Raw genomic sequence first — 22,308 nt, 5'->3', positions numbered from 1 at the left:
TGATGTCTGTGTTTATTTCGCCTTAATAGTTGAAATCAGCAGATGTTTCAAATTTTAAGAATCAGCATTAATACAAGGTAGGACTTTAAAAAGAAACTTGTATTTCCTTGTCATCGAGTTTTTATTCCTTTGCGTCTGCTTTATAAATCTGTAAGAGCTTATGGGTAATTTGTTTAATAGTTTAGACTTACATTTTAATTAGGAACTTTGTAAATGTTTCTTTTGTTTAATGATAATCAATAGCTTAGTAATATGTTATAAAACTGAGCTAAATTTTATCTTTTAGATGCTAGCTGAAATAGGGGATTTTACAGGGAAAAGATAATATACTTTAGAATGTGTTCAAGAGAAAAACCTGTGCTTCTGTATATTGTTTATGATCTTGCCAAAGGGCTGCCCTTCTATAAGGTAGGAATGGATTTTTTAAAATAATAATCTAGTTCATTCTATATACACTACTTGGTGTTCAAACAAAAAACTGGGTAATGACCATGGAATAAGTTATTAATTTGCATTAAATTTTCCAGGTTTTCCTTATATTTATTGAAATTTGCTTATCATATTAGAAGGATATATACTCTATAAAGCACATTATCTGGATTGAAAATCAAGGAAGGGTTTTCCAGATCAACATTTACCCAGACACCAGATACAAGATACTAACTGATATAATAAAATAGTAACAAAAAAATAATTTCCTTGATTATAGGGAGTTCAGCACCATACTGAGACCTCATTTCCTTCTTTAGGACTGAATGCCCGATTCCTTTCCACAAGCTACACGTGATCTGTGTCACAGTTACGGATTCTTTCAGGAACACTGGCCAAGAAGGAGAATCTGGTTCCTGCAAGCCCTTGGCCATGAACCAGGCTGTGACAAATCTGGGGTCCATGTCAAGTCACATAGACTACAAGTAAGTGCCTCAGTACAAATGCAAAGGCTGCTCACATAGAAAGAATGAAGATGTAGTTTCCTTTGTAAGGGAGCTGTGAGTGTTCTTACTTCAAAACCGATTTTTAACATTAAATTCTCATCTACTTGGTTCCAGGCACTCTGGACATACAAATAAAGATGGTGCTGTTTGGGGCACCTGGGTGGCTCAGTCGGTTAAGCGTCTGCCTTCGGCTCAGGTCATGATCCCAGGGTCCTGGGATCGAGCCGCATGTCGGGCTCCCTGCTCCGCGGGAAGCCAGCTTCTCCTTCTCCCTCTGCTGCTCCTCCACCCCCCTCCTGCTTGTGCTCTCTCACTCTGTCAAATAAATAAATAAATAAATAAATAAATAAATAAATAAAATCTTAAAGAAAAAAAAGATGGTGCTGTTCTTGCCTTTAGGAAGCTTATTCCTATGATAGCTGCTAACATTTAAATTTAGTAATCTATTAAATATAGAGGGTCTATGTCCCAGACCCTTTACATAAGAATGCAAAATAAACTTGTAGAAAATATGCCATTGAGACCAAGTTAGGTTGTGCTTTCAAAATTACACGTTTTTCCCAATTAAAGTTGTGAAGGTTTCACAAACTTGCGGCTGATACAAAGTCATGTATTTTCTCAAATGAAGAGTGAATGCCTCACACAGAGGAATGCGCATGACTTGCAGAGCAAGTACCAAAGAGTGAAGCACTGGGTGTTAAAGGGGAGAAGTGGGAAAAAAGGAAAATAAACAAAGACGGAGAAATACAAATGAAGAGGGCATGACAACTCTGGCTGTGACAAGTCTCTCAGCTAAGCACAGCAGTGGATGCAGATGGCCACGGGAGATTTGAGTCTCCTTCCACGTTTGCTGTTCTATGTGCCTGGCTTGGAAGAAGGAGAGATACCCTGAGGGAGAAGGTCCAGCCTTAGCTCTATGGACTAGGGGTAAAACTGTGGGTACAGGTAAAAAGACAAAATGGTGATTCTTGGGGAGTGGCAGAGAAAATGTCACAATTACCTAAGATGTCATTAGATCTTACCCAGTTATTTCCCAGTGAGCTGAAGTTTGGTGCAGTTTAACACAGCCTGTGACAAAAGTACTTTGTGATACACACGGATAAATCCATCACATCCTCCTCCGAGGCTGACGAGCCTCACTTCAAAAAATATTGAGACAGGTGTTTTGATGACGTTGTTGTGAAGAACTTGAAGATTTACAGACCCAGAAGACAACCAATATTAAGGTCGTGATTTCCCCTCAGGGAGCAGCAGGTCTTAATAAAACTACATGTAAACATTGCCACAAATGTTAAATATAGTAACTAGAAATGATCTGCCCCTGATTTGTACCTCTAAAGGACTGCATTACTCACTTCAGATAAGTAGCCAAAAGGAATCTTTCAGATTCTACCTAATTCAGTCAGTCTTTTCTAGGGACACACTGTAACTTCATCAACAAAATATATAACCTTCTAAGAAGTAAATAATCTCCAGGTCACTTTTCTGCGTATAGTTGGTGCATAGCGTTACGTACACGTGACCTTAATGAATGCTATTTAAAACTATTGACCTTCAAGAAGGTGAGTCTACTGATGTTTAATTCATCATGACATTTTTCAGGAAAGTACAGAAAATTTCTCACAGCTCAAATACAATATTAGGCTATAGGGACAATCTTTCATGCAAACCTGCCTTGAAAAGCATTTTATATTGTATTTTTTTTTAAAGAAAGTTTGCATTGGGGGCACCTGGGTGTCTCAGTCAGTTAAGCATCTGCCTTCAGCTAGGGTCATGATCCCACAGTCCTGGGATCGAGCCCCACGTCGGGCTCCCCGCCGAGCAGGGAGCCTGCTTCTCCCTCTCCCTCTGCCCATCTGCCCTGCTTGTGCTCTCTCTCTCTCACTCTATTTCAAATAAATAAATAAATAAAATTAAAAAAAAAAAGTTTGCATTGAATATATTGCAATGCTAGCAAATGAGATCTGAAGTGCTTTTATGATTTTATTCAACAAACAAAAGCCTTAAACATGGAAAACTTGAATAGCACCCCATACTTGTGATAGCTTGCTCCCATATGTATGTGCACACACACACACAAGAGTGTGTAGATACACACATTATATTAATAGCAGCTGTAAGTCTGGGACACGTTATGTTCAGGGGACTGTACTGCTTTGCAAACTTTAGCCCATTTAAACCTCACAACAAGGTGGCCTTTTACCTCTAATTTTATAGGTGAAGTAACTTGACAATTTTTTAAGACTTTATTTATTTGAGAGAGAGAGTGAGAGAGAGCACACGTGAGCAAGGGGAGGGGCAGTGGGAGAGGGAGAGGTCTTAAGCAAACTCCCCTCTGAGCGCTGATCCCCGAAGCAGGGCTCAATCTCATGACCCAGAGATCAAGACCAGAACCAAAATCAAGAGTCGGATGCTTAACCAACTGAGCCACCCAGGCGCCCTGTAACTTGACAATTTTTATTTAACTAATAAGTATTGGCAGCAAGGTTTGATACCAGAAGTCTACTGGACTTCAAAGCCCAAGCTTTTCCCCACTGTGCTTCAGGAGGTCCCTGCTTCTTAGTGGGAGAGTCTTGCTAAGAAGGCAGCAGGAAAGCGTCTGGTGCCTGGAAGTTTTGGGATGATGTTGAACTTTATTGATTTTACACTCACGCTGTGTTTGTATGGTGATTCACACATGTTTCTCATTATCTAAAAGACAGTTTTTACTAGCTCCTTCAAAGTTCTATTAAATTCTGTGTCCATTCCACGATGCCAAAGAGAAATGTCTCTAGTAAATGGCAGCTCTACATAAAAATGCAAAAATAGAGGACTGATGTTCTGGTAAAATATGCATTCATTCACAAACGCTTATTGAGTTCCTGCTATGAATACAAAAATGAATAAGGGTTAATCTCTACCCTCAAGGAGTTTACATAGATATACAGACCTCACATGGTTTTTGCAATTATTTGCAATGTGTTTTGCAAATATATTTTTCCACAGTGCATTTCCTGAAAGCTGAATTCTGACAATTTTCATGCCACCCCCTCTCTCTTGGTCAAAATGAAGATGTTAGATATCTACAATATCAAAATATATAAATATAACCCGAGTATCCAAAATTGAGGAACTGGTTTAGTAAATTGTTATGACTATACAATGGAATACTGCAAAAAATTAAGAATGGTGCATTAACGATATATGTGTATCATCGAGTAAAATAAAATCAACAAACATATATGTACTGTAGTCTCATTTTTGTGAGATATAAGAATATATTTTTAATTTAAGAAAAAGTCCTGGAAGGATATTCACCAAAATCTTCCTAACGGTTATCTCTGGGTGGTGACATTATAGGGAATTTTCATTTTTTCTGTGTGTTTATCTGTGTTTCCTGCCTTTTAATAATGTTCATGTAAAAAACCTTATTTTCAGATTCAATTTAATAAAGATTAAATCATGGACATAAATACAATCCTCAATTTTTATTCTCAAATTCACCAGAAAGTAGAAGGGGGATAATGTGTCCATTAAGAAGAAAACCATCACAGGAATATGCCCATGGCAAATGATAATAAAGACTTGTTGAATACAAATACTCATGATGGAAAAACTAAGAATCCAATCGTTCCAGTTTGTGAAAAAAGCCAATGCCATTTTTTTTTTTTTTTAAGGTAGGTTCCATGCCCAACCTGGGCCTTGAACTCAGGTCCCTGAGATTAAGAGTTGCACGCCCTACCCACTGAGCCACCCAGGCACCCCTGCTATGTTTTTATTATATGAAAATGGATTCTTTCTGCCATTCAGGGAGTATTTGGTGAATGAGAGCTTTATGTTAGCCCAGCAATGGAGGTAAAGACTTAGTTACTTCTCTCGTGGGTCTCGGTGTCCAGTGGGGGAGACAAATAAGTGAACAGACAATTGTCATCTGTGGCGACTGCTGTGCACTTTGGATGCACAGGACACGACACGACTGCAGACGAGCATCACTGATTTTGTACTCTGGGCATGGCACCTTCACGAGTGCACAGTCCCATGCCCCGGCCACAGCCAGACTTGATGAGGATGGAGATAGACTCAAAGATGGCTCCCCAGTGGATGCAAAGTCTGTGTGCGTCTTGAAGAATGAGGAGGGGGCAAGCAAGCGAAGACAGAAGGGAAGAATATGCCATGGTAAGGAAATAGCATGTAATATGTAACGTGGGAGAACGTGGTCTTCCATCTTCAGGGGACATCAAGGAGTTCAGTCAGGACAAGAGAAGGGAGCTAATGGCAGAGAATAAATGCTAAGGCTAGTACGTCTTAAACAGGACCACACAATGATGAATGGTTTGGATTTTATTCTAAAGGCAATGGAAAGCCACTGAAAGGTTTTAATAAAATACAACTGACAAAAGTACATAGCAAATAAAAATCGAATTTATTTCATTTGTTATTTGATCTATTGTATTTTCTAAAAGAAGATGCTTAAATGTAGTTTTTGGGTTTTTTTTTTCCTAATCAATTGTCTATTATTTACCAGACAGAATGTTATAGTATTTAGTATTGCTGGTAGAAATATAATGAAATTTCCTCACTTTGGGGCAATTCAATTAGAAATTTATGGTCATGTTAAATGTAGCTATTCATCACTGTTGTCTTGTGCTCTATTTTGTTGTTGTTGTTAAAGAAGAAGTAATTCTCACAAACATTACATTAAAATAATAAAAACATGCTGTTTTAATGCTACTCTTCAAAAGCAGATGATTATTAGATTAATATTATAGATGGCCAAAAATTCATTGTACAGCTGAGATCAAAGAAGGCCATGTACTTGGAAATGTTTTAAGTCCTCAAAGCAAAGGCCACTTCACCTATTTCTTTCATCAACCAGTCCACTATCAGTGTAAACTGAAAAGGAAAAGTCAGTAGATGCACCTGATTGTGTCCTCCGGACATTTTCAAAGGCTTCTGACTGTGGGTCAACTTCAAAATACACAGAGGGCACTGCAGAGACTTGCCCCTGGGGTTCTTCCATTGCTTGGGCTTAACAAACTTCTTTTCCCCCAAAGAAGGAAACTGGAGGAAAGACTCCCTTTTTATTCATTAATAATTCAGTGCATTTGCTTTCAATCCCTACTGCGTGCTATGCTCTCCACTCAGAGCTGCCAACACAAAGGTGAGCACTTTAAAACCCCAATCACACACCAAGACTCAACTCAAATGTCGTTCTATCAGAGAGGCTCTTGACCACCCTGACCAGAAGTGATCTCCCCAAGCTCTGCACACCTCAGCCCATTATTCATTCATTTCCTAGAGCTCTTAGCACAAACACCATAAAGTGAATTTGGAAGTTTGTCTATGTGGCTTTGCCATCTATTACTGTGTGTTTAAAAAAATCACTTTCCTTACTGAATCTCAGTATTTCTCATTTGCAAGATGCGGTTATTTGTGTGGGGAAGAACAGCAATTTTTATTTATTTATTTATTTAGAAGATTTTATTTATTTTGAGAGAGAGAGAGAAGATCTCAAGCAGACTCCACGCTGAGTGCGGAGCCCGACATTGGGCTCAATCTCACGACCCTGAGATCATGACCTGAGCCGAAATCAAGAGTGGGACATTTGACTGAGCCACCCAGGTGCCCCCAAAACAGCTGTTTTTATTTTTATTTTTAAACGTTTTTTAAAAGATTTTATTTATTTATTTGAGAGAGAGAGCAGAGTGAGAAAGAAAGCATGAGCGGTGGGGAGGGGCAGAGGGAGAAAGAGAAGCAGGGAGCCCGATATGAGGCTCGATCCCACAATGCGAGGCTCGATCCCAGGACCCCGGAGTCATGACCTGAGCCGAAGGCAGACGCTTAACCGACTGAGCCACCCAGGTGCCCCAGAACAGCTGTTTTTAAATGTTATTTTATAAATGTGGTAACTGAGATTCAGAGAAGTTAAATAGCTTATCTAAAGCTATAAAGCTAATCATCAAATATTTTTAAAAATCTTAGTCTTGTGTATTTTCCATTATTCCACAATTACCTCCTATAACATTGAATCTATAAAAGTAGTAAAAAATTATATTTCAATACACACCTGCTGCATGAATCTCTTCCTTTCCAGTATATGAGGAAAACACCTGCCTAGAGAATTTGTATTGTTGTTCTCGAAAATTATTTTGTAAGTAGTCCATCAGCATGACATAACCAGACTGCTGCATTGTAAGAACTTCACAAAAAACAGCCAACTGGAAAAAAGATCATTTAACATACAATTTAGCATATCTGCTTCAAAGGCATCTGTAATGCTTTAAAATAGATACTTAGTAGTAAAGCTTAGAAAATAATTATTTTTAATTACTTCAAATTACTGCTTTTGTTTGAATTTCCAAGATTACCTGGCTTTCAGAGATGCTAACTGTATCTTTAAAAATAATCCAGTCAACAGTGTCTGTGCAGGGAGGAGACGTCAATGAGCCATTGTAAGTGTAATACTTGTCAGTTGAGTTTGGCAGAAGGTTCAGCAATATGAAGGGATCTAATGCAGCTTGTTTCCCTACAAAGTAACAAAATATATCTCAGTTGGAATCTCAATACTGGAACTCAGCAGTTCAAAGCTTCTACAAAACAGAGACATTTGGTTTGTTATAAATTTAATAAGAAATGAAATTTTAAGAATATTCTAGATATATTTCAAAAATGGTGATAAAACCAACATATTCTGAATTTCCTTACATGTATCACTACATAGGGTTAAATGTTTCAACTTTACACTAGCAAGATGCTGGAGAGATTATTTTACATATAAAAGATATTCAGAAATCATATAACCATCTTAATAGATACAGTGAAATCATTTTAGAAGACTTAATGCCAGTTTGTGGAAAACAAAAAGAAAACCTTATTCTGGTGAAGATTATCTTCAGAAGCCTGTAATTAACACTGTATTTAAGAATGACTTATTGGGCAAGCTTTACCCCTAGAGATAAAGGATGAGACAAAAAAATCCTGCTATCACCATTTCTAATTAACACTGAACTGGAGGGCTGGGCCAGTGCAATAAAGTAAGTAAAAGAAAAAAGTCATAAAGATTGGATATGAAGAAATGATACCATCATACTTTGCAAATACATGATTGTGTATGTAAAATACTGAAAAGAATTTACAGGCTTAGAATTAATAAGTGTATTTAGTAAAGTCACTGTTCATAAGACCAATATACCAAAATTAATTATATTTCTATGTACCAATATCAAGCAATAGAAAATGAAATTTAAAGCAATATAACTCAAAACAACAAAATATCAAATACAAGTAAATCTAACAAATGATATGTACAACATCTATATTGAAAATTACAAAACTTTTTTGAAAGAAATAGATAAAATCTTAAAATGATGGGAAATATCAAGTTCATGGTTTGGAAGATTTAGTATTGTGAAGGTGTTGATTGTCCCCAAATTGATTTATGGAGTCAACAAATCTTATCAAAATCCCAGAAGCTTTTGCACATGTATGTATGTGTGTGTATTTACTGAGATGCTGATTTTAAAATTTAAATGGAAATGAAAAGAAAAGTTAAGGTAATCTTGAGCAATAACAAAGTTACTGAGAACCTTCATTATCAGGTAGAAAGACCCATTATATAAAACTATGGATATCATGATAGTGAAATATTCATGCAAAGATAGACAAAGAGAATAATGAAAAAGAATAGAGAACCCAGACCCATACTCTTGATTTAGGACAGGAGAAATTACTATGTAGTTGGAATGGATGGCCTTTTCAGTAAACAGTGCTATATCAATTGGTTTCCTATGGAAAAAAGTGAATCATGATTCCCTACTTCACAAGGTAAGCACAATGAGTTTTAAATAGATGTAGATCTACATGTGAACAGAATAATAAAGATTTTAGAGGAAAACAGAAAAACGTTGTGATTAAATAACCTTTCTTTTTTTTTTTTTCAAAGATTTTATTTATTTATTTGACAGAGAGAGACACGGCGAGAGAGAGGGAACACAAGCAGGGGGAGTGGGAGAGGGAGAAGCAGGCTTCCCGCTGAGCAGGGAGCCCAATGCGGGGGCTTGATCCCAGGACCCTGGGATCATGACCTGAGCCGAAGGGAGATGCCTAATGACTGAGCTACCCAGGCGCCTCTAAATAACCTCCTTCTTAATCTTATCAATGTGCTACAATTGTTTCTTTTTTCTGCTGAAGACGAAATTTATCTTAAAAATGTTCTGTGGAAACGTGGATGTGGAGAATACTAATTAAGGAGCCAAACATTGACTCACTGCTAAATTAGGCGGGAAATGAAATGACACCAAGAAAGCTAAAGGCCAGAAAAGGAAGGGGCCTGTCGAGGAAACCACCAGGAAATAAGTTTTAACTTGAGGAACCATTCTCTTTTCACTTTAAGATATGATTTTTTATAAAATTAACTGGTTTCAGATTATAAATTAGAGTCTTTAACAAATGTACAATGCAGACAGAATAGATAAAAACATTTTATTTTTTATTTTTTTAAAGATCTATTTATTTGAGAGAGAGAAAGAGAGAGTGTGAGCACAAGTGCACGTTTGCAAGTGCAAGGGAGGGGCAGAGGGAGAGAGAGAGAGAGAGAGAGAGAGAACCCCAAGTAGACTCCTCGCTGAGCATGGAGTCCAACCTGGGGCTCCATCCCAAAACCTGAAATCATAACCTGAGCCAAAATCAAGAGTCGGACGCTTAACCAAATGAACCACCCAGGTGCCCCAGAATAAATACATTTTGAATGCATGATGTAATTAGATTATTTTCAAGAATAAAATTAGAAAACTTCAACTTCCTACTTATATTAACATTTTATGATTTTTACATGACAAAAATTTCAGAAAGAATGTTCTTTAGTGAGACATGTATAAATAAATTTCAGATAAAAAGTTCTTTTGTGAGACATGTATAAATTGTATAAAAAGATGGGTTCTCTTTGAAAGGGTCTTTCCTTCCTCCTTTTGGAACAACTGATTTTTGTAATATTATAAAAATTCATATGCATCCAAAATAGAAATCTGGAAGAAAGAGATTTCTCCAAATAGCTTACCAAAACGACTAACACTCTCGACTCCATCAATAATTGCTTTGTAATCCAAATTTTCTTCTATTCCAACCTATTAAAGAAGAATGACATTCTAAGAATGGGATAAAATATTGGATTAACTCTTCAATAAAATGAAAAGATTAGTGAATTCCATTTTACGTATCCAAAAGTAAAAACCTCCAAATGCATACTTTTTTTTTCACAAGATAAAAACAAATAAAACAAACAAAAAACAGCTATGTTTGAAATTTTCCACTGAGAAAAGTACACTTTAAAAATGTTGATTCACAGTCTCTGCTCTATATCCTGATGATGCTTTGCATGTACACATAAGCAAATCTGTGCACTCACGAACGGTTTGCTCCAGCTAGAAGTGACGTACCCAGTTAATGAATGCAAGAGTCCCCTTTTAAACCTACCAGCCAACCGACTGTTCTGTTCAAAAATGATCACCAGTTATCACACTTGCAAGCTCTTATATTTGTTAAAAAGTATGCTTTGATATGTCACATCATGTGATTAAAGAAGGAATTAAGTTAGCATTAAATCTATGTATAATGATTACCTCAAATAAAATGGATAAAGCTCTTAACTTCCCTTTTCCTTTTACTGCTTCCTCAAAACTTGAAAATCGGTCCGCATCAAAGCAGTAGATTTGCATCTATGAAATGTAACAACAACAGCTTTATTATATACAAAGACATCACAAAAGTCACCAAAGAGACAATAAAATAATTTACCAATTCAGTGAATACTATTTGAAAAACTCTGTAAACTGCATAATTCTATATTCTGTAGAGTTTCAAAATATTTTATCATCAATTACACATACATACAATTGCATTTACTATCACTTATCATCCTTCAGTGAGGAAGGAAATACAAAGTTAGACACATCTAGGACAGAAATGACCACTTTGACATTACCAGGGAATACTGAGGTAGTAATATACGAGAACAATTATCTAATGTAATAAGTTATCAAATGTTATTTTAACTATTTTGCTGGCATTCTTTCAAATATGGTTCCATTCTTTGATTGGACATGCCTTTCTTGATGGTCTGAGTTACCTTTTTTGGACATTATTATACTGCATTCTGTTTTTTTTTTTTTTAATACAAGATTTATTTATTTATTTGAGAGAGCAGGGTGGAGGGGCAGAGGGAGAGGGAGAGAGAGCCCCAAGCAGACTCTGCGCTGAACGTGGAGCCTCACTGGGGACTTGATCCCATAACCCGGAGACTACGACCAGAGCCAAAACTGAGTCAGGCGCTCACCCGACTGCACCACCCAGGTGCCCCATACTGCATGCTATTAATGGTGAAACTCTCAAGGACTTTCTGCTTCTATCTAAAAAATACCAAGAAGAATTTTAAGTTCCTTATCCTAAGTGTCCTCTTTGGCCGCCAGGCTATAGTCCTTGTTAATTTCTACTTCAGCCCATGTGTCTGTTGACAACGGCCCCTACTCTCACTTGTAATTTGGTGCTCCCCATGTGATGAGCTTGGAAATCAGGTAATTTAGCTAGTTAGAAGAATAATTAAGGGAGGAGCAGAAAGCCTCTGTGAAGACTAATGCTTGGGTAGGGCTATGACCGGAGAAACCGCAGGTGCGGGGCAGAGGATGGAAGTGGCTCCTGCCTTGGGTGATCAAAAAGCCTTTTCAGAGAAAGGATTGCTAAACTAACCCCTGAAGGATGAGCAGCTTACAAACTGACCGATGAAAAGGCAGAAGAGATGAATGTATGTTCAGGTCAGTGGGGCCGGCTTGGGAAGGGCCAGTAGGCAAGAAAGAAGGAGAACTGTGGGAAGTGGGAAGTAATTGGCTGTGATTGCAGCTGAGCATGTGGGAGAGAAGAAGAGACAGAGCTGGAAGGGCAGGCAGGGGCCACACCAGGAAGCCCAAGAGGCAGTCCCAGCCCTTTGCTCTGGAGAGCAACAGAGAACACTGGATGCGCTTCGTCTAACAGGGGTGGGGAGGTGGCAGGACTGGGGGGAAGAGGGCGCAGTATGGCGGAGAATAAGACTAGAGGGGGGAGACCAGTTGGGGGACATTTAACAATCTCAGTAAGAGACAAAGGTGGTTTGAACTTTCTTCTGCCCTCCCACATCATTTAGGGGCAGAACTAAGACCTCATTGTAGGATGCAGGAGACCAGAAAAAAAGACCAAGTCAAGGATATCCCCGAATTTCCCTGCTTGCCCAATTACATGGAGAGAGTTTAAAGAAAGAAAAGCAACAAACAATCCCTCTGAGAGAACTTGAGAGGCTTTTTAAATAAGAAAAATATTTGAGGTTTAGTGCACAGATTCTGTACCATTTATTTTGCTGGCTCAGGGCTTTTTTTGTTGTTAGCGTTTTTCTTGATTTTCCTCTTTGCTCTAAATAAGTAGTATTGTGACAGAGCTAAACTCTCCAGAGTGACAATGTATATGTTTAATGAATTGACTTTTATTTCTTTGACAAACCAAATTTGATAAATGCGCTTTTCTTTAGGGATATTTAATATATTGAAAAACGTAAATTTACAAGCTATAAATTAGAATGTGCTTATCCACATTAAAATTTTTTAGTCCTATAGCAGGTAATTCACTCATCTTATTTTTATTATCAATAACTATTTTGACTATAAAAGTAATACAGTTTCATTATAAATAATTTTAAAAGTATGGGAATTTTAAAGGAGAGGAGAAAAGGTACCTAAAATGCCATCACCCAGGGAAAATCATTATTCATGTCTTCTTGGTTTCTCTCAATTATTTTTACAACAGTAGTAATTCCCTCTCTCATTTAATCCTCATAATAACTTCATCAGGCAGGTGCTACTACTCTTCTGTCAATTTCACAAGGGAGCCATGGAAGCTTAGGTAAATTAAATATTTGTATAATGTCATGTCGATAACTAACACCTAAATGGTGAAGTAAGTATTCAAACCTAGTCCCTCTGACTCAGATTCTGGGCCCTTAGTCACTATTTAATTAGTTTTCATGTTTTACAAAATCAGAATATCGATACTGCGCGTACTGTTTTATATTCTGCTTTTAACAAGCAGTAATATCTTAAAAAAGAAAAACCCATTAATATCTTATGATGAACCTTTTTGTGTAAATAAATTATTCAAACACATGATTTTTACAAGATCTGTAATATTCCATCATAATGTATTTTTAAAATATATTTTTATTTTTCAGTAATCTCACAACCCCGAGATCAAGAGTTGCACGGTCTACTGACTGAGCCAGCCGGGAGCCCCTCCATTTAATCATTTCCTTTTCTTTCAACTTTTCATTATTGTAAATAAATCTTTGCACATACATTTTTGAGCATGTCTTTGTTTTTTAGACTACATTGTTACAAGTGGAAATGGTGGGCACTGGGAATGAAACATTTAAAGTTCTGGATAAAAACAAGGAAACTACCGATTTATACTCTCTCTAGACATGTATGAAAGTGTTTGTTTCACTGCATACTCATTATTTATTATAATTATATTTTTTAACCAATTTTAAAGCTGAAAAATGTTCCCATTTCATTTTGCATTTCTTTGATTCTCCAGTAAATTGAAGAAATTTCCCTTTTCCCCCTCCTGAGCTGTGTAAGGAATCTCATCTATTCTTTTACTCATCAGCACTGGCTGGTCAGACGTCTACAGTGCGGCGCTCTGGGTTGCCAGGAAGTGGAAAATCAAGTATGGGCGCTACTGAGCTTAGTCTAGTGAGGAAGGAAGATCTTAACCAAGAAACAAAATATAACTATAAATTATAAAATTGGATTATAAATGAATCAAATTATATGCTACCCAAAATCTCAATGATTTAGAAAATGAAACAATAGCCAGCAGAGCCAGTGACTTACTTCAAGTGGAAATTTTTGTCCTTCTAAACTATGTTCCGATCCTTCAGAAGACATATTGCATTTTCCCCAGTGGAAAGTTATCTTGCTTGCTTTGAACACCACTTCTGAAACTCCTCCACTGAGACGGTAGTCATTAGTGAGATTAATTTCCACTTTAAAGAAAAAACACAAAATTGCATCTGTGTTTCGGAAAATCAAAATAACAAATTTCAACTACACTTTCTCCTATCAAAGTTACATTAAAAGGGGGGTGGGGGAATGGGTTAGCCTGGTGATGGGTATTAAAGAGGGCACATCCTGCATGGAGCACTGGGTGTTATGCACAAACAATGAATCATGGAACACTACATCAAAAACTAATGATGTAATGTATGGTGATTAACGTAACAATAAAGAAATTTAAAAAAGGAAGTCATTTATCTGATAAATAATAACACAATAATAATAAATAAATAAAAACACTTAAGGCGCCATTTGGATGCTGAACTTGTAACTCTACAAAATACACTCTATGTATCTTATTGCCCCAAATATAAACTAAAACAAAGACCTTGACTGCTGTATGACTCTAAGAGCAGGAGACCACCAGTCCACCTGCCCTGTTCCGTTTGGTGTCCTAAGATTGCCATTCCCCCAGAGCTCTGCTTTCCTAAGGCATCTGATGGTAGTGAGGGGACAGAGTGAAGAGAGAGGGAACAGAAGATGGAGAAGAAAATCTTCTCTTGGAGTGTCCCCCACCTTCTCACTTTCAACCCTTCCTACTCCTTATCAGGCAGGTGTTTTCGTCCCATCTCCTTATCCCTGCAAGCAAGCATCATCCCAGGCTTCAGCAGGCTCTGGAACTTGTCCCATGCTGTGGCAAGGAAGGTGGGAAATCCATGCCCACTGACGGGGTTTAGCCATGTGATATTTGCACCCTGAGTGGCAACTCAGAATCTTAAACTCTCCTCTTTGGGTTCCACAGCAGACATTTTGACTCTATCTTACAAATGGTCTGAAGATTAATGCTTCTTTTGAGAGCCTTTTAATGTCTCTCCATCAGATTTAAATAGTCTTTGTTCCATTAGGCAGAAACCACTGTTGGCATTAGGGACTGAATCCAACATCTTGGCCAGCTAGCTAGAGATCTAAACTTCCCTTAGTAACAAGAGCAACAACAACAACAAGCACAATAGCAATAATGCTCAACATTCATGTATCACTTACAATGTGCTATGTGTTACACGGAGTACTTTACATGTGCTAAACATTTGATTTTTACAGAACCTCACACAATGAAGGAAGAGATACCATTAGAGTCCATTTTACAGATAAGGAAACTGAATCAGGGAGAGTTTAAATAATTTGCTGAAGGTTCCACTTTAAAGAGCCAATAGTGGGGCGCCTGGGTGGCTCAGTCATTAAGTGTCTGCCTTCGGCTCGGGTCATGATCCCAGGGTCCTGGGATCGAGCCCCGCATCAGGCTCCCTGCTCCATGGGAAGCCTGCTTCTCCCTTTCACACTCCCCCTGCTTGTGTTCCCTCTCTCACTGTGTCTCTCTCTGTCAAATAAATAAATAAAATCTTTAAAAAAAATAAAGAGCCAGTAGTGACCCTTTAAAAAGCATGGCTCTAAAGATCAAGTGCTTGACCATACTCCACTAAGAAAAATAGAGCAGAGGTTACATGCTCTACTTCTTTGTAACATCCTTCAAAACTGGTAATGAAAATGTCATGATTTGGGGCAATATGCTTTTATGTATTTAATTAACATCTTACAATATATAATAATTTTGTTAATTATTCATTAATTAAGAAACATCTACTAATGCTTATTATGTATCAGGAAGTGATACAGAAAAATTCCTACCCTCGTGGGACTTAAAATTAAATTACTACATTCAAATAATTGCATTACCAAAATATCGAGAATAGAGAAAAAACCCGCTCCTGATAAAACCACTCAACATAGCTACTATTATAATTTAGAAAATTTTTTTCCTATGAGTATATTTGCTTTTATTATATAACTTCCTGATATACATATAATTTTGTTTAAACTATAGTATCAGAAAAGGAAAGCTGTTCACTTTCGAAAACTATTTTGTCCCTCTACCATTTACTAGAATTTTTTATGGTATTATATTTTGCGTGTTTAGAAAAAAAGACAGTCTTTTAAAAAAAGCAGTTAGAGAGTGCTTCCTAAGGACAGTATATAATTTTAAACTTTCTATGTAGAAATACTACTATTTTCTTTTCTTAAAATTTAATTATAGATGAATGCTTTTTTCGTATCCCAATATTGAACATGGCATGAAGCTGAGCAAACAAGAGCCAATACAGTGTCCAAGAAAAGGAAATTCTGATTAACTAAGTGATTTAACCAGAGATGGAGTTATTAAATGACATAAGCTGTATACTGCATTATCTTTATCACGTCTTCTGTGGAGGCGTCATTATTGTTCTACTATTGGAGAACATGATGTGATGACTTCGGTCATTTTATTTTTGTACACATTTTCAAAATGTTATCTAAACTTCTGATTTACTGGGTTCTATTTGGTTTCTTCTATCTATAGTTTCTAGGCAGTTCATAGTACATTACACAAAGAAAATGAAATGAAATGAAATGAAGGAAATGAAAATAAAATGAAACTGATATAAACACACTCTTAGCCCAATAAACATATTGAAGTCACAAACAAAATGCAAACATTTTACCTGTTTTCCCAGTGTTATGAATGAATGTGTTTTCCAAAGACGTTTTATCCCAACCCTGAAATTTAAGTTTCTTAAGATTCACATTGACTTGGGTAAGATCTTCATCAATATTGATAGGAGACTGTTTGGGGCTACTGCATGTTGGATATTTCTTTCCCCAGTTTTTTTGATTCAGTGCTCCTAGGGAAAGGAAAGAGTAAGAAGTTAGTTGCTTAAATTACTATGCAAAAGCTACGTTTTATATTATAAAGTAGTTCATACGTTACATAAAAATAGATACAACAGTAGAAAAAATGGGAACCTCTTTGAATCAGTTCATAAAACAACTGTGCGTAGGTGTGGGTTCTGGGCTTTCCTGTAATACACTATAAAAAGAGGCCTATAGAGAAGCTGCATGAAGTTCAGGGTTCAACAATGGCTTTGCTTAGCCATCAGACTCTTCCAAATCAACAGAAAGCCTCACTGCCCTATCAGGTAGTTAGTCCGAGCCCAGGTACCAGAGCGAAAGGCGTCCAGATGGCAGGTATTAAATTCCGACTTCTTTAGCACTCTCCATGGGGCTAGTTCTCTTCAGACCTCTGTCACCCCTGCCATTGAATGATCTGGTTTAACTGTCATCTGCTCAGGGTCTGACTTGTAAAAACATAATCACCATGCTCTCCTTGAAATATCTCCTTCTCTCTCTCACTTTTCTTTTTTGGTCTTGAAGCCTACCAGGTTTTATTGCTTAACAATGAGAAACAGAAAACAAGACTTTCTGTAAAGATTTTGCCTACACTGAAGTGAATTTCCACCTGTTCCACAGAATGCACAGTGCTTTGAAGCAAAGCTTTTCTGTGCTGCCTTTATTTCACACCTCCTGAAACCATGAACCATCTCTTGTAATCTTATGTCATTGGACATGACCTTAGCTAGAGTCCAAGCAACACTATGAATAGGTATGTTTTATTTAAGGGTCTTAAACTTTTCTTTTTCTCCATGTCTCCAGCCATCCCATGAAAGAGCAGGGTGGCAGCACGGTTTTCGGCTTACCCCCCTTTCAAAAGCTTTTCTTTTAGAAAATGGGCATGGGTGGGGCGCCTGGGTGGCTCAGTCAGTTAAGTGTCTGCCTTCAGCTCTGGTCAACGATCTCAGGGTCCTGGGATCAAGCTCCGCCTCAGGCTCCCGGCTAAGCAGGGAGTCTGCTTCTCCCTCTCCTCCCTCCCCTCCCCACTGCTCGTGCTCTCTCTCTCTCTCTCAAATAAATAAATAAAATCTTTACAAAAAAACAGAAAACGAGTATGGGTAAAGCCAAGATTTTACATGGTTAATGTTTAGGGAAATTATAAGTAAACATATCCTCTATACAACCGTAGTCTATGCCATCTTGTTTTTGTGATAAAGGCATCAGAGAAGATTTTGACTTCCATGAAAAGCTCTCATAATGTGACAAAGCGAACTTTGCATAATCTAGCTCAGGAATGAAATAATAATTAGTCATACCATGAAATGGCCTAGATAGCCAGGAAAAATTAGGTAATTCATCTCCTTGTGAGGCATCTACCCAAATCAATAGGTGCTGAAAATTCATTTTATTTTAAAGTCTAGCTCTATTCCTAGAGAGTGTTGGAATATAGTGAGCTTTAAATTTGCCCAGGGGTGCATATTTTGACTTCTAGGAACAGCTTTAATGATCTGAGTAACAATATGTTAATTTCACTGTAAAGAACACTGGCCTGTGGAAAAGAAAACACGGCTTGTTTCACTAATAGTGCAAGAGAAGCAGAAAGAATGCAGCATGAATCAGCAAGACCCTTTGTATTGCTTACATTTTTTAATGCACTGCAATAAATTTCAAGCACCCTTAGGAAGAGTCTCACAGTTATGGTGCAACAAAAACTGTAAAGTGTCTAGAAACACTGCATATGATAATCAACCTATTTCCCACATCATTTCGTGATCATCTCTGTGTGGTTCTAATTTGGCATATCCGCCACTAAACATTTGGTTTCTGCCCTGAAATAAACTCCTCCTACGATCTCTGTCATCCCCTGAACGTAAAAGTCATCCCGATGCCTCTGGTTCCTTCTCAGCAAGCCGTTTTGGGTCTACCTTCAAATAATATCCTTAATCAGATGACTTCTCATCGCGACTGTTACCAGCCTTGCCCAGGCCACTGTCCCTGTGAGTCTATGTCTTGCTATCTCACAAGCATTGCCCTCATCTAGGAGACTGTTAGGGAGCATCAGGCCTCCACCATAACGTTGCTAAGTCAGAATCTAATTTTAACCAGATCCCCAGAAGTTTCATATACACATTAAATTTTGAGAAGCAATGGCTTAGACATTTTGAGTGCCTTCTAATCGGTCTCCAGCTTCTCTTGCCCCCCATCTACAAACCCGTTCTCCACCTACATGGTAGGCAGAAGTCTTTTTTTTTTTTATTAAAGATTTTATTTATTTATTTTAGAGAGAGAGAGAGAAAGCGCACAAGCAGGGGGAACAGTAGAGGTAGAGGGAGAAGCAGGCTCCCCGCTGAGCAGGGAGCCCGACGCGGCCCCGATCCCAGGACCCCGGGATCATGACCTTAGCTGAAAGCAGGTGCTTAACCGACTGAGCTACTCAGGTGCCCCTGTAGGCAGAATTCTGAGATGCCCTCCTGCCCCCGGCAAATTCCCATACTCGGTTGTACAGGTCTGGTATAATCTCTTCCACTCAAAGGTGGGCAGGCTGTGAATTTAACGGGATGGTCACTCCCTAAATTAGGTTACATTATATGACAAAGGTGATGGGAATCTGTGCTGTGATAATGTTCCGTTAAAGACGGGCGCAGTCAGAGCAAACTGGAGATGGAGGGAAAGATTCAAAGTGTGAGAGATTCTCCTTCTGGCTTTGAACAAGTACACTGCTAGGCTGGAAGAGGGGTACATATAGCTAGGATCTGAGAGCGCCCCCAGGCTGACGGCCAGCAAGGACAAACGTGTAATAGGCCAGTTACAAAAAGACAAATGCTGTGTGATTCCATTTACATGAGGTAGCTAAAGTAACCAAATTCATAGAGAGAGAAAGCAGAACGGTCGTTACCAGGAGATAGGGAGAGGGGAAAGGGGGAGCTGTTTAATGGGTACAGAATTTCAGATTTGTGAGATGGAAAGTTCTGGGGATCTGTTTTACAAGTGTGAGTACACTTAACACTACTGAACTGCACACTTAAAAATGGTTAAGATGGACAATTTTATGTTTTTTACCACAGTGGAAAAAATTTAAGATGGCAAAAACAAATAAACAAACAAAAGACGGGGACCTGGACGTCAATCTTGCCAAAAGGAAGTGAATCCTGCCAACAAGCTGCATAAACCCTAGGCTGCACATGAGCATACAGCCCAGCTAGCATCTTGGCTCTAGACTTATGAGACCTTGAGCAGAGACCCAGTTAAGTAGTCCCTTCTCTCTGACTCCTGACCCATGGAAACTATGAGATAATAAATGTGTTTAAAAGCCACAAAATTTGGGGCACCTGGGTGGCTCAGTCGGTTAAGCGTCTGACTCTTGATTTCCGTTCAGGTTGTGATCTCTGGGTCATGAGATCGAGCCCCGAGTGGAGCCCTGTGTCAGGCTCTGTGCTAAACAGGGAGTCTGCTTAAGATTCTCTTTCCCTCTCCGTCTGCCCCTCCGCCTGATCACACTCTCTAAATAAAATAAATAAACAAACAAACGAATAAATAAATAAATAAAATCTTTTAAAAAATAAAAGCCACTAAATTTGTAGGAATTTGTTATGCTGCCTAAGAAAACTAATACAATTAGTAACTAAAGTAATCTTTTAACATATATATCAAATCATGTGTCACTTCCTGATCTGGGTTCCTCCAATACCTTTTCATCCCACCCGGAAGAAAATATAAGCTCCTTCCCATGGCCAAGAGGTCCTCTAAGAGACCATCATTCCTATTCTCTCCGATCTCATTTCCTACCCCTCAGCATTAATCACTCTATTCCAGTCACACAGGCTTCTTTTATTTCCCTGGAGCATGGGAAGCCTCGGGGCTTGGCATTTGCTGCCACTTCTTCCAGGAACGCTTCCTGGACTGCTCTGTCCCATGTCTGCAAGGCTCACTCACTCACTCTCCCACTTCTATCAGGTCTCTGCTCAGATGCATCTCTTTGGGGAGGCTCTCTCTGAACATCCTGTTACTTCTCTCCCTCCCCTCTCCTTACTTTATTTTTGTTCTCCTAAAATATTATGTTTATTTATTTGTTTCCACACCCTGAAGCTAGAAAAAAAGCCTGGCACATAGTACATGTTCAATAAATACTGGCTAAATGCCTACATCAGACAAACAAAAAATGATCATGTTTTTTGTTTCATGAGTTTAAAACCTCAAAGAAATCTAACATGAAATGGCAACAGAAAAACAATAAACAATTAAAAAAAATTTTCTAAAATCAGCTGTAGTCATATTTGACCGTTTATTACATGATAATTTTGTCGGCTGGTCTCTACTAAACTTCTGCTGAAGAATATCAAGAAAGACCTATAAGTTTGGACATTTTATAGCACAATGACCCTAAGTGACTGGATTATGTTTGAAGTATATCAAATGATTATATTGAGTGTGGATTCAGTTTAAAATACCAACTAAATCATGAAGCCAAGTAGAGTACACATTCAAGAAGACTCCTGAATTTTTGTGATTAAAAGACAAAAAAAAAAAGACCCAGAATTTTTTCGGAAAAAGTCTGTAAAACAGAAAAAGTCCATAAAAAATAATAACTTGAAGTTCTTCTTGCAAAGGACTCTAAAACCAAGGTTGTTTCAAATCACTGTAAGTAGAAAGCTAAAGGAAGTAAACTAATGAAGTGTTAAAATTGTGCACAAGGATGAAGCATAGATCAAAGAAGCATTAAATAGATCTTACCTATCTTTAATAATGAAATATTAGATTAATCTTATGCTTAAACATTATTTTTTAAATTCCCAAATTAACATGTTTAATGTTGCAACTGGAAACATTAGTGGTTAAAGGCAGGTTGATGTACCTGAGGAAGCAGGTGTACAGAACTCATTAGAACTATATCGTATCCACCTGAGTGTTATTAGCAACCGTTGCGAAGGAAGAAATTAGGACTCACTGTGGTTGCAACAGAAGATTATCAGGGTGATTACCCATAAAGAGGACTGCAGAGTACTAAATGTCAGCTCTAGACAATTAAAATAAATTATTCATTCACATATTCATCCATTCTCTCATCCACATATTGACTCATCTGAATTAGTATCATTCCTATAAATTTCCTGTGCTTTCCTCTATGGGAGCACTTAACAGACTGTATTTTGTTTGTTAATTTATCTAACTCATCTATATGGTATTGCCGAACTTCGAGTCTGCACATAGTAGAAATAAATTATATGCTTGTGATATAGTCTTTGTGCACCAAATGAATGTATTCAATATTTACATTCTGTGCCTTCTCTATTCCAAACAGAATGGAAAGCAATTCTAGACTCTGTGGGAGATCTGCATGAGTTCAAGTTTGTTTGCTCCTCTGTTTATTCTTGCATTCCAGGAGACTGGGGGGCGTGTGAAGTCTAAAGTAGACAAATATGCCTAAAGGAGTAGATGGGATGGAAATACATGTGAGAGCAAAAGCACACAGTGGAGGCCCTGAGGGAAGCACAGAATCCTGACAGGCCGACAGAACCAAGAGCAAACTAGGGTGGTAGAAAAGTTCAGGCAGTGCTCAGAGAGAAGTGAGTCCTCTAGCTTGGTCCAATGAGCAAGAGTGGACATCAAGCAATTCTAGAAGG

General features: G+C 37.9%; 1 protein-coding gene across 4 annotated transcripts in view; it reads right to left on the bottom strand.

Moving 5' to 3' along the window:
* The window catches only part of PTPRZ1 (protein tyrosine phosphatase receptor type Z1), a 166,167-nt gene that overhangs the window by 61,591 nt on the left and 82,268 nt on the right, over positions 1-22,308 (bottom strand). For all 4 annotated transcript variants that reach the window (XM_036122344.2, XM_036122345.2, XM_036122348.2 and 1 more), the window contains exons 3-8: positions 16,522-16,701; positions 13,823-13,974; positions 10,532-10,627; positions 9,970-10,036; positions 7,283-7,440; positions 6,982-7,132 (exon numbers count right to left, since the gene is read on the bottom strand). In XM_036122344.2, coding sequence (XP_035978237.1) covers positions 6,982-7,132; positions 7,283-7,440; positions 9,970-10,036; positions 10,532-10,627; positions 13,823-13,974; positions 16,522-16,701 — 804 coding nt within the window. The remainder of the gene's footprint in view (positions 1-6,981; positions 7,133-7,282; positions 7,441-9,969; positions 10,037-10,531; positions 10,628-13,822; positions 13,975-16,521; positions 16,702-22,308) is intronic.

This window comes from Halichoerus grypus, chromosome 12 (genome assembly GCF_964656455.1).
Source record: "Halichoerus grypus chromosome 12, mHalGry1.hap1.1, whole genome shotgun sequence".
Lineage (NCBI taxonomy): Eukaryota > Metazoa > Chordata > Mammalia > Carnivora > Phocidae > Halichoerus > Halichoerus grypus.
The sequence above is the reverse complement of the archived record's forward strand: the minus strand, read 5'-3'. Positions and strand labels throughout refer to the sequence as shown.